Here is a 12,939-nt window from a genome sequence, read left to right as displayed (position 1 = left end):
TCTTTCCTGTTCCTCTGATGCTGCCTGGCCTGCTGTGTTCCTCCAGCTCCACACTGTGTTATCTCTGGCTCCAGCATCTGCAGTTCTTACTAACTTGGCGATTTAATAAATCTTGTTTAAAGCTGGAATAGAACTTCCTTGAATGCCACGATTTTATAACGAATTTTGTCGGTGGCTGCAGTAAAAAAACAAATAAAAATGAGACAAGTGACTACTTCTCTACTTCTAACTGGATTTATTTGCTTTCTTTTCTTCTTACTTCCAAATGAAACAGATGAGAAAAGCAAAGGTATCTGTGCCCAAAAAAGACCTTGCATGCTTGTTGCTGAGTGGAATGCGCATTGTGTTCTGGTGGTGTCTGGCAGAGTCCATGCTTCAACTCATGTATATTCATGCAATTCAGCAGCAAGAAACAATATTGGAATCTGCCTCTTACTGGACTTTAGGTTAGTGACAAATATCACACTTCATAATGGCAGGTACAAATGATCTTGTATTGGAGAATATATTAGGAGTTTATAGGATTGTAAGATTGGACAACAGTTCTGTGCTTTCACATGAGTCCCATAAAACATAGGTGCAGAAGTAGGTCATTCAGCCCATCGAGTCTGCTCTGCCATGGATGATCAGGCAGTCCTCAGCTTCCTTTCCATATAACCCTGGAATCCCTTAATGATTAAAATCTGCCTATCTCAACCTTGAATAGACACACTGACCCAGACTTTACAGCCCACTGTGTAAAGATTTCCACAGATTCCAACTTAAAAGGGTGTTGCCTTATTCTGAGATAATGCCCTCTCGTTCTAGACTTTCACATAAGGCGAAACAACCTCTCAGTAGCTATGCTGTCAAATCCCCTAAGAAGCTTGTATGTTTCAATAAAGTCACCTCTCATTCTTCTTGATTCCAATGAGGGCAACCTACTCAACTTCCCCTCATAAGATGTTCCCACCATACCTGGGATCAACCTAGTGAACCTCCTTTGCACTGCCTTCAATGCCATTATATCTTTCCTTAGTTAAGGGGCTCAAAACTGTTCACTGTTACGACTGCTGCCCATATAGTTTTGGCGTTACTTCCCTAATTTTATACTCCATTCCCTAAGGGCCAATGTTCCATTTGCCTTCTTTATTACTGGCTGAACTTGTACATGAACATGTTGTGTCTTTAGCATGAGGAGTCTTTGATTCCTCTGTGCTGTAGCTTTCTACAGTCCTAAGGTTGTAGACATGGTCACCGAGTCGGTGGGTTTGATTGCAAACGTTTCGTCACCCTGCTAGGTAACATCATCAGTGTACCTCTAGTGAAGTGTTGGTGTTCTGTCCAGCTTGCTATCGGTTGGCGGGGGTGATTGGTATCATTTCCTGTTCTGTTTCTCAGTGGTTTGTATACAGGGTCTAATTCAGTGTTGGAATACCAGGCCTCCAGGAATTCCCTGGCGTGTCTCTGTTTGGCTTGTGCAATTATTGATGTGTTGTCCCAGTCGAATTCATGTCCCTCGTCCGTGTGTAGTGAGACAAGTGAAAATTGGTCGTGTCTCTTGGTGGCTGGTTGGTGTTTGTGTATTCATATAGTCAATTTTCTTCTGGTTTGGCCTATGTAGTGTTTCTCACAGTCCTTGCATGGTATTTTGTATATTACCCCAGTTTTGCCAGTTTTGGGTATGGGGTCCTTTATGTTCGTCAGTAGCTCTTGTAGGTTGTCGGGTTGTGGGCTACTCTAATACCTAGGGGTCTGAGTAGTCTTGTGGTCATCTCTGAAATGACCTTGATGTATAGTAGGGTGATAAGTGATTCTGGTCATGGTATGTCTTCCTGCTGTGGTGTGTCTCGGAGGTAACAGCGGATTGTGCTTTTTGGGTGTCCATTTCTTTTGAAAACTTCGTATAAGTGTTCCTGTTCTGCTTTGCGTAGTTCCGGGTTGCTGCAATGTATTGTGGCTCATTTAAATAGTGTCCTGATGCAGCTCCATTTGCGGGCATTGGGGTGGTTGCTACTGTAATTGAGTATTTGGTCTATATGTGTGGTCTTTCTATATACGCTGGTCTGGAGTTCCCCTTGTTTCTACGTTCTACCATTACGTCCAGGAAGGGTAGTCGGTTGTTCTCTTCCTGTTTCGTGAATTTTATCCTGGTAAGGATGTTGTTTATGTGTCCATATGTAATATATGTTGTAAATAATTGTGGACCGAGTACTGAGCCACATTCCACTCCACCAGCTGTCATCCTGAAAATACCCTCCTGATCACGACTCTTTGTCTTCTGTAAGTCAATTATCTATCCAAGCCCATATACTGCCTCCGATTCCATGGGTTCTTATTATTAGGTAGCCTAAATTGTTGTACCTTCTGAAGCACCTTCTGAAAATCCAAATATACTAACATGCTCTGCTTCTACTTTATCCGTTTTGTTTATTACCTCCTCAAAGAATTCTAATAAATTTGATCTGTGTCATTGAGTCCCTTACAGGTACTTAAACCCGTACTTCCACTCAATTCTTAATTAGTCCAAAAATTCTGTAAGTCAACCTGGTACATTGGCAATTAGTTGAGAGTTCATACAGTTTAGGCAATGGACTGAAGTGTCTGAAATCAGCAGCGCTCTGTCACTGATTCAGTTCGAATCAGCTTGCATACCTCATTGCCTTCCTCTTTCTCTAAGGTCATATATCTTCTGTATGGTGCTCAAATATTACATGAGCCTGACTGAGAGCTGACATAAATTTTTATAATTGTTCTTTTCCATTGGTATGACAATACCATAGAACAAAGATAACCTGTTTGTTTTGAATTGAATCTGTAACTTGTTTGGAATTGAAGGTTTCTACAGTTTAAGTTGATGAAAGAAAGAACTTGCATTCATATAGTATTTGTCACAAACTCACGATATTCAAAAGTACTTTACAACCATTTACGTACTTTATGATATATATTTGCTGCGGTTATATAGGGAAAATTGGAAACCAGTATGCACACAGCAAAACCCTCTGAACATCAGTGAGTTAAATGGAGAATCAAGATGTAGTGTTGCTGGTTGAGTGATAATTATTGGCTTTGACGCATAAGAATTATACAGGTTATTAATATGGTCTGTTTTACAGATATATTATAGCTTAATGGTCATAAACAGTGAGCAGAATCACAACAATGATCTTGTTTCTCAAATGAAAATTCACTTCTTTTCATGAGGGAACCATTATTCACCCGACGTTCCCATATCCTGTAACTTTCTCTTACCTTTATGCCCCTCTTATCCCATCACCTCATACATTCCAGCTGCCCAAATTTTTTTACCCACTTCCTTCATCACCCCCCACTTTAAGTTTCTTTACCCTGCCCTGCAAGGACATTAACTAGTGTATAATTAAATTTGGTATGTATTGTCATTTTCTGTTGAAAGTTATAAGTAATTATTTTCTTAAATTGTATGTGACCCTGGCATAGTAAGACTTAGAGTCATAGAGTTGTATAGCAAGGAAACGACCTCTCGGTGCAACTTGTCCATGCTGATCAGATATCCTAAACTGACCTAGTTCCATTTGCCAACATTTAGACCATATCCTTTTAAACCCTTCTTATTCATGTACCTATCCAGATGCCTTAGGAATATTGTAATTGTACCAGCCTTCACCATTTCCAGTGGCAGCTCGCTCCATACATGCACCACTCTCTATGTGAAAACGCTGCCCCTGAGATCCCTTTTAAATTTTTCCCCTCTCACCTTCAACCTATGTCCTCTCGTTTTGGACTCTCCTACCCTGGACAAAAGACCTTGGCTATTCACCCTATCAATGCCCCTCATGACTTTATAAACCTCTATAAGGCCACCCCTCAGCCTCCGATGCTCCAGGGAAAATAGCCCCAGCCTGTTCAGCCTTTCGCTGTAGCTCAAACCCTCCAACCCTGGCAACATTCTTGTAAATCTTTTCTGAACTCTTTCAAGTTTAGCAACATCTTTCCTATATCAGGGAGATGAGAATTGAATGCAGTATTCCAAAAGTGGCCTAACCAATATCCTACACAGCTGCAACATGACCTCCCAACTCCTATAGTCAATACACTGACCAATAAAGGCAAGTGTACCAAACGTTGTCTTCACTACCCTGTCTACCTGTGACTCCACTTTCAAGGAACTATGAACCTACACCTCAAGGTCTCTCTTTTCGGCAACATTCCCCAGGACCTTACCATTAAGTGTGTAAGTCCTGCCCTGGTTTACCAAAATGCAACACCTCACATTTACCTAAATTAAACTCCATCTGCCATTCCTTGGCACATCGGCCTATCTGATCAAGGCCCCATTGTGCTCTGAGATAACCTTCTTCATGTCCACTACACCAACTATTTTGGTGTCATCTGCTAACTTCCTAACCATTCCTCCAATATTCACATTCAAATCACTTTTCAGTGTCTTGCTGCATATTCTGATGGAATACAGCTGTAGAGCAGAGAGTTCCAACAATAACACTTTACATTTGTATGGTGCCTGAAACAACTGCGACAGTGGGTCTTGAGTCAAAAATGGAGATGAAAAAAAAAGTGGCGAAACCTGTATTTTTATTTTGAACTAAATTTGACAGGGAAAACAAAGTAATGGATTTATTCAATGGTTTTTTGTACCTACAGCTGCAGCACATTAAGTGTATAGTTCAATTATTTGTGCATCTGTGATATATGAGGGTTTGTAGGGATAAAGAAAACCACTATAGTTATGTTTCAGTGAGGGAAGGAAGAATTGTGTGCTTTTAACCTACAGTTGCAGCTGGAGGAGATTGTGGTTGCGGGAGGAGGATTGGGTATGAGGTTACTGTCATATTTGATGAATTCAGCCTTGCAGTTAACCATAGCCTCTGGATTGATTGCTGCTGTGGTGGTGATCACCATCTCCATTCTCGATGTGAAGGCATACAGCTGTGCCCACCTCTTGACTCTTAGTTGCTGTTGTGACTGGTTCTGCACCAATTTTTCCTGCAAGAGAGAAGATAGCATGTCAGTGAGTGTGATGCAGCATGTTTGGGTGATATGGCTGCCGTAATGTAAGTTGTGAGATGTGGATATGAGGCTTGCAGCACTGCTAAGTTTGAGAGGGTGAAGTGGAGCTATGAATTTTAGGTAAAATCATGACTTATACAGGTGAATGATGGTACACTGAGCAGTATGTGAAAGTAGTGACATATTTCGTGAGATATAGCATTTGAAAATACACTTGAAGATAGCTCTTCCTGCTCCAGATATGTGTCATAAAATGGCTGAATAGGTTGATCAGATGCTCCCAGTACTGAGATGGGCCTCCCCGGCCATGTCATCGGGTCCTGCCGCAAATCTCACCACAGCCCTTGTCATTCAGGCCCCTATAATATTTTGACCATGGTATTATCCACATATTATTTCAGAGTTGTGGAATTATGTTTGGGGGTTACGAAAGATTGGACTGAGGTTTAGATTAACATGTATATCCTGGAGTATTTGTGTATCCACCATGCTATTTGTAAAATGAGCCTGACTATATAGTCATCTAAATGGTAATGAAATCTAGACCAATCAAGTTTCAAAATACAGTATTGCATCTAACAATATCAGAAGAAAAGTCCTAACTTTGAAGGTTAGTAATAAGTTTAAAAATCAAAACTTTGGTGAATGAAAGATCCCTATTTGAGAAAAGCAATCTAACTTAAATTGAACTCAGTAGTTTTTCTTTAAAAGAGGGGGTGCACAGTACCAGTATTTTTCTAATATTTTAAACTATAATAACTAAGGTTCACTTTAATGCAGTTTTGTCACTTCTGAGTAAAGTGCTGTGCTGTGTTGGATGCTAGTTGTGTTGAATGTGACAACTGAAGAGAAACTGCTCTAAAGTTTAAAAACTGAATGTGAACTGAAATTTGCAATATCCTGACCAATAGGTGCAATATACTCACTACCTGCAAGGAAATGGAGAAAGTCTGCAGGGGAAAAACCACAATGCAAACTAACATACTGTGGTTCGGAAGACTGTGCAAGATGGGAAAGAGCAGAATAGGAATATGTGTAAATAGGGACTCTAATTAGGGGGAACCTGAGTAATGATGCTTCGTTGCCTACCTCGTGCCAGAGCAAGGTATATTTCAGGGCAGTTGGAGAGGAACCTGGAAAGAGAGGGTGATAATTGAGTTAACATTGTACATGTTGGATTTAAAACCCTAGGTTTGAACAGGCAAGTGGTCCTGCTGAAAGAGTAGCAAGAGTAAGACTTTAATTTAAAAGCAAGACATTGGAGGTAATTATCTCCAGATTATTTCAAAGGCCTATACAAATTGGCACAAGAGAGATGGACCAGGATATATATAGCTAAGTGGTTGGTGTGGGGAGCAGGGGTTTCTTATTATTGAGATATTGGCTCCCATTCTAGGACAAGAAAGAATGATACCAATGTGGCATGCTGCAGAAAGGATCAATACGAGGTGGTAAAGGCTTTAAAATAGTGAGGGATATTTTCTTGGGGGTAATATTTACAGAACAGGGCAGGAGGACATAGGAAAAAATAGGACAGAATATTGATGATAAGGCAATAAATAGAGTTATAGGACAAGAATTTTAAAAAGTTGATTAAACATAAAGAGGGCACTATTAAAAATGAGTTAATATCTGTACAGCAATACACACAGTGTCTAATAAAACAGAGAAGTTGGAGACAATCAAGCACCGGGAGTAATGGGTATTATGGAGATATGGCTAAGAAAAGTCAGGACTGAGAACTAAACATTGTAGGGTATAATATATAAGAGATGAAAAGATAAAGGGAGAAATTGGAGAGGTGAAGTAGCTGTACTTATTTGGGCTAACATAATGACAGTAGAAGAAAGGACTGTCAGCAAGATTAAAATTAAATCCAAATAGATGGGGATGAAAGATGATAAAATATCTGTCATACTACAGATGTAATCCACAGAACACCTAATAGTGGAAGGGAAATGGAGGAAGAAACATACAAATGTTCCTCAGAATTGAGTAAAATAAATATAAGAATAATCATGGTGGATTTCAAAACCCTGATGTACATTGGACAGAAACAGTATATAAAGGAGATCAGGAATTGAGTTCCTGTGGTGTTTACAGGACTTTTAATAAAATATGTAAAAACGCAACAGCTAAGGATTCACCACTGGATTTGGCAATATGAATGAACCAGAGCAGCAAGTTAAGTAAAAGCCAGGGAATATCTAGGCAACAATGTCCATAATATTTATGTTGTTTCAGATGTAAGTATAACAATTAAACAAATTAATAGATTGGAGAAAAGGTGATTTTCAGTGCCTGAGAATGAAACTTGCATGAAACAAAATAGGCAAAATATGTTGGCAAACAGTGATGTGGAACAACAATGGGGAACACTTTAAAAAAAGTGTTCAACAAGAGTGCAGCAAAAATGTTCCACTAAAAGGTAAGAGCAAATTAAACACATGAGGCTCCATGAATGAATAAAGACATAAGGAGACAGTTGAGAGTTAGGTAAGAGGCGTGCAATAATTATACACAACCTGCAGAGGAATGCATGATTGGAAAAGGATAAAAGAGATTAGGCGAGAAGTCAAATGTACAATTGGGAAGGCAAAGAGGAACCATGCAATTAAAGTTTCTAGGAACTTAAGTGAAAATAGTAAGATATTTTACAGACAAGTCAATAAAAAGGGAAGATTGTGATGAGAATTAAGAGATAATACCACAGCAAATGATGGAGAGTTGGCAGAAATGTTAAGTTGGTATTTTGTTTTGTTATTTGCCAGGGAGATAGCAAATGTACGGATGAAACTGAATGATAAGTTGAACAATGAGATAAGCACAAACGCAATGCATAAATAAATAGTTTTGTACCAATGTGTCTGATCAGAGAAAATTCCAGGCTTACACACATTTATGGTAGAGAAATAGGCAAGTTGGCCCAGCTAGTCCAATCTAATGTTTAAGCTTTGCTTGAAGAATATCTATTCTATTTGCTTCCCACTCCATGTGGTAGTGAATCCTACATTATTACAACTCTTTCGATAAATAAGCTTCTTTTCAATTTTCTAATATATTTATTGTTGATTTACATTGATGATCTAAAAATTTGCTTTCCTCCCTTCCTCCCTTCCCCCCCATAAGTGAAAAGGTTGTTTTTATATTCATTCTGTCAAAACCTTTCATTATTTTTAAATACATTTATAATGTCACTCGTCAGTTTTTCTTTTTTAATAGAATGGATACCCAGCCTGTCGATCTTTTCCAAATATATGTATATACCACCCATGTCTCATATCATCTTTATAATCTTCTCTGCATCTTCTCCAGCCCTGCTATATCATTTTTGCAATGTGGAAATCTGAACTGCACGCAGTACTCAAATTGGGGCTGAAATAAGGTTTGATAAGAGTTTAACATAACTTTCCTACTTTTTAATTGTAGACAACTGCTTGGTTTGCTTTTTGTTATAGCCGTGTGAACCTATGGCAGAACTTTGTAGGGATGTATTTATTTCTTCTCCAAGAATCCTTTGTTTCTTTATCCCACCTTCCATTTAAATGATCTTCTATTCTTTGTGCTAAAGCATACATGTATTTGTTGAGGTTGTACACGTATTTGTGTTGAACTTCATTTAACAATTATTTGTTTCCTTTGTAATTTGTTGCAGTCGTCTTCAGTGTTGATTTGGTGGTCATCTCAAAAGGTAGAAGTTGTGTCCAAATCATTAAAACAAATCAGGAACAGTCCATTCCCAACAGTAGTCAATGTGGAACATCACTTCCCACAGTTTGCTGCTCTGAATAACTACTCTGTACTCCCAAGTTTTATTGATCATAACTATCTTTCGGTATGTTACGTGTAATTTATGAAGAGAGTGGTTTGAGACCATGTCTCCTCCATGTTTAGCAGATCAGGTTGCCTCATGCAAAGATATTATTATTGTATACATACCACAAGGGGGCACTATTATTACATCCCTTGGTTAAACTATTATACGGGGAGATTTTGGGAAGTGAACAGTTCCAATATAGATTATCATTTCTTTCTGTCCTAGGTGGCCTTGGTTTTGCTCATGCATTATTTTTCTATATGAAATACCTGCTGTTTTACGGCATTCCATCAATTATCATGAGCTTGGATGGAATTGAACCACCAAGATTGCCACGGTGTACCAGTAGTTTGTACAGTTTTACAGGAACATGGAGGTAAGTTGTACAGTTTGTATTTTGAAATTCAAGGTTAAGAACAGAATGAGATCTTGCAGATGCAGTTGTACTGGTTTCTGTCTCATTTACTTCAATGTGATTATTATTTCCTCAGTATGTTTTGGCTCAAGAAACTTTTTACAAGCTCATTTTGCAAGTTTCTTCTGAAGTAGAATCGCATTGGACTCGACTTTGTTTTTCTCTCTCCCAAAATGTTGCCAGACCTGTTGGGTTTGAGAATATTTCAGAGGGTTCAATAGCAGTGGCGCTGTGGCTAAAATAAAGGAGTAAGGATGCTCAGAGTAAAATTCAGACCATCTGTTAGTGGGTAGGAGGCAGAGGAACAAATCTGAAGGAAATTACAGAGAGGAGTAAGCATCGCAGTGTACTCGTAAGAGGGATTTTCTTTACCTGTATATTAACAGGGATAATGGTCATGTTAAAGGGTGGTGAGGGACAAGCATTCATAGATTATATTTAGGAAAATTTCCTACTGTAGAATGTGTCCAATCCAAAAAGAAAGGAGACAAATCAAAACCTTGTTCTTAGGAATTAGGTGGATTAGGTAGATCAGGTATCAGTGAGGAAACATTTGGTTGGCAGTGATCATTTTATCATAAGGTTTAGGATGATGATGGAAAGTGACATTTGTCAATCCAGAGTTAGAATAATCAAAAAGAGGAGAGCAGACTTCAATCGCCCAAGGACTGAATTGGGCTGGTTAGACCTGAACCAAAAGTTGGTGGGTAAACAGTAGCTGAATAATGGGCTGTCTTCTAAAAGGAAATGGTTTAGACATATACAAGATCTATTCCCTCAAAAGGGAAATTTAGGACAAACAAATCTAGAGCTCCCTGATTGACAAAGAAGTTAGAAATTAAGAAAATAATGTGCTTATGACGGGTGTCATAAAGCAAATAAGAAACAAAGAGGAATTATGAACACAAACTGGCAGCTAACATTAAAGGAAATCCTCTGTAAGCACATCATAGTAAAAGATGGTGAAAGGAGCAGTGGGGCAGATTAGAGACTGAAAAGGAGTTTTACAGGAGGTTGGAGAAATGGCTGAGGTGCTGAATGAAAGCTTTACATTTACAGAGGCTGTCCAGGTGATGGTGATAGAGGAAGAAACCCAGTCATGAGAAGAGTTTAAAATTGAGCAACAGTCTTGTGAGGAAAGGTATAGATCGTGGACAGTCTAGAACTTCAAAAGGCATTGCCACATTGTTCGATTGGACAGATCGTAGCAGATGGAGCTCAGTGCAAAAAATTGTGAGGTAATGTATTTTGCTACAAAGAACTTGGGGAGACAGTATGAAATAAAGGGTGTATTCTAAAGGGTATGGAGGAGTAGAGAGACCTGGGTGTGTATGTACATAAGTTATTAAAGATGGCAGGACAGGTTAATAAAACATGCAGCATTCTTGTTTCATAAATAGGGGCATTTGGAATAAGAGCAGGGAGATTATAATGGGCTTATATAAGACACTGGTTAGACCTCAGCTGGAGTATTGTGCACAGTTCAGGACCCCACACTATAGGAAGGATGTGAATACATTGAATAAAGAATAGAGCAAGTTTGCAATAATGGTTCCAGAAACAAGACACTTCAGTTATCAGGAAAGATTGGAGAAGTTGGGACTATTTTCCTTGCAGAGAAGAGAGCTGAGAAGAAATTAAATAGAAGTTTTCAAAACCATGATAAGTAGGGTGAAACTGTTCCCACTCATAAGCAGATCAAGAACTGGGGGCGCAGTTTTAAAGTGCTTTGCAAAAGAAGCAAATGCGAGGTGAGAAAAGAAACTCTATCCCGTTGTGAGTAATTAGGGTATAGAATGTAGTCCCTGGAAGTGTGATGGAGAGAGTTCAACTGAGGCATTCGAGAGGGATTAGATGATTGTTTCTATTTAAATAATGCGCAGAGCTACAGGGAAAAGGTAGGTGAATGGTGCTGAGATAACATGATGAAGAGCCCACGCAGGCACAATGGGCCAAATGAGTCTGCAACTGCACTGTTTAAAAAAAACTGTGATTCTTAGTTTGTTTAGAAAATAAAACAATCCAATGAAGGTTAAAAAAAAAACCTACTGATCAATATTTAGGTGTTGTCGAGGAGTAGGTGCAAGGCAAATAAGAGCTAAAATACTACTATGCACTGGGTTGTTGTGTATTATTAGTATATAGTCTGTAAATGTTGTGCTTTCATAGACATGGTAATTGTACTAAATCAATTTAAGGCACTTTTTAAAAAAAAAAGTCTTGCATATGTGAAAAATCTGAGTAAAAATGGAAAACACTTAAAAACACAGTTGGCCCAACAAGCATTTGTAAAGAGGCTTTTCAGATATATGTTCTGGTCTTGAAGCAGAAGCTCAGTGTACATGAGAATAAAATCAAAGCTTTTGATTATAATTTTTAAATTTACAAGTGCTGGCTACAGTATAACTGAAAATGTTTTTGACAAAACAGGTTTTGAGTAATTTAACATCTAGCTACTCAAATATAATGGTTGGACATTTTTCAGCTGTTAAAGAACTCCAGCAAGTTTTTAAAATAGCAAGGAATATTCTGAGCAGAAATATGTAAAAAATATACACTCTAAAACATTTCCCCATTGCAGAGATTCATGGCAGATTTCTTTTTGTAATGATTCAGAAATAAGTTCAAGGATTGGCCCCAAGGGTGGATGGATGTTGCTGCTGGGAACCCATAAGAACATAAGAACTAGGAGCAGGAGTAGACCATCTGGCCTCTCAAGCCTGCCCCGCCATTTAATAAGATCATGGCTGATCTTTGAGACCCAGCTCCACTTACCTGCCCACTCACCATAACCCTTAATTCCTTTACTGTTCAAAAATTTATCTAGCCTTGCCTTAAAAACATTCAGTGAGGTAGCTTCAACCACTTCATTGGGCAGGAAATTCCACAGATTCACAACCCTTTGGGTGAAGAAGTTCCTCCTGACCACAGTCCTACATCTGCTTCCCTTTATTTTGAGGCGATGCCCTCTAGTCCTAGTTTCACCTGCCAGCGGAAACAACCTCCCTGCCTCCACCTTATCTATTCCCTTCATAATATTATATGTTTCTATAAGATCTCCACTCATTCTTCTGAATTCCAATGAGTATAATCCCAGCCTACTCAGCCTCTCCTCATAATCCAACCCTCTCAACTCTGGAATCAACCGAGTGAACCTCCTCTGCACCCCCTCCAGTGCTAGTATATCTCTTCTCAAGTAAGGAGACCAAAACTGCACACAGTACTCCAGGTGTGGCCTCACCAGGACCCTATACAGCTGCAGCATAGCCTCCCTGTTTTTAAACTCCATCCCTCGAGCAATGACAGACAAAATTCCATTTGCCTTTTTAATTACCTGCTGCACCTGCAATCCCAACTTCAGCGATTTATGCACAAGGACACCCAAGTCCCTCTGCACAGCAGCGTGCTGCAATTTTTTACCATTTAAAACATAGTCCATTTTGCTGTTATTCCTACCAGAATGGATGACCTTACACTTATCAACATTGTACTCCATCTGCCAGAGCTTTGCCCACTCACTTAGACTATCTATATCCCTCTGCAGACTTTCAGTGTCTTCTGCACACTTTGCTCTACCACTCACCTTAGTGTCATCTGCAAGTTTTGACACACCACACTTAGTCCCCAACTCCAAATCATCTATGTAAATTATAAACAATTGAGGTCCCAATGCTGATCCCTGAGGCACACCACTAGCCACTGACCGCCAGCCAGAAAA

General features: G+C 39.1%; 1 protein-coding gene across 1 annotated transcript in view; it reads left to right on the top strand.

Moving 5' to 3' along the window:
- The window catches only part of hhat (hedgehog acyltransferase), a 196,191-nt gene that overhangs the window by 14,397 nt on the left and 168,855 nt on the right, over positions 1-12,939 (top strand). The window contains exons 5-6 of the mRNA XM_048601411.1: positions 275-446; positions 9,032-9,182. Of these exons, the coding sequence (XP_048457368.1) occupies positions 275-446; positions 9,032-9,182 (323 nt within the window). The remainder of the gene's footprint in view (positions 1-274; positions 447-9,031; positions 9,183-12,939) is intronic.

The sequence above is a fragment of the Rhincodon typus genome, chromosome 9, assembly GCF_021869965.1.
Source record: "Rhincodon typus isolate 14 chromosome 9, sRhiTyp1.1, whole genome shotgun sequence".
NCBI lineage: Eukaryota > Metazoa > Chordata > Chondrichthyes > Orectolobiformes > Rhincodontidae > Rhincodon > Rhincodon typus.
The sequence above is the reverse complement of the archived record's forward strand: the minus strand, read 5'-3'. Positions and strand labels throughout refer to the sequence as shown.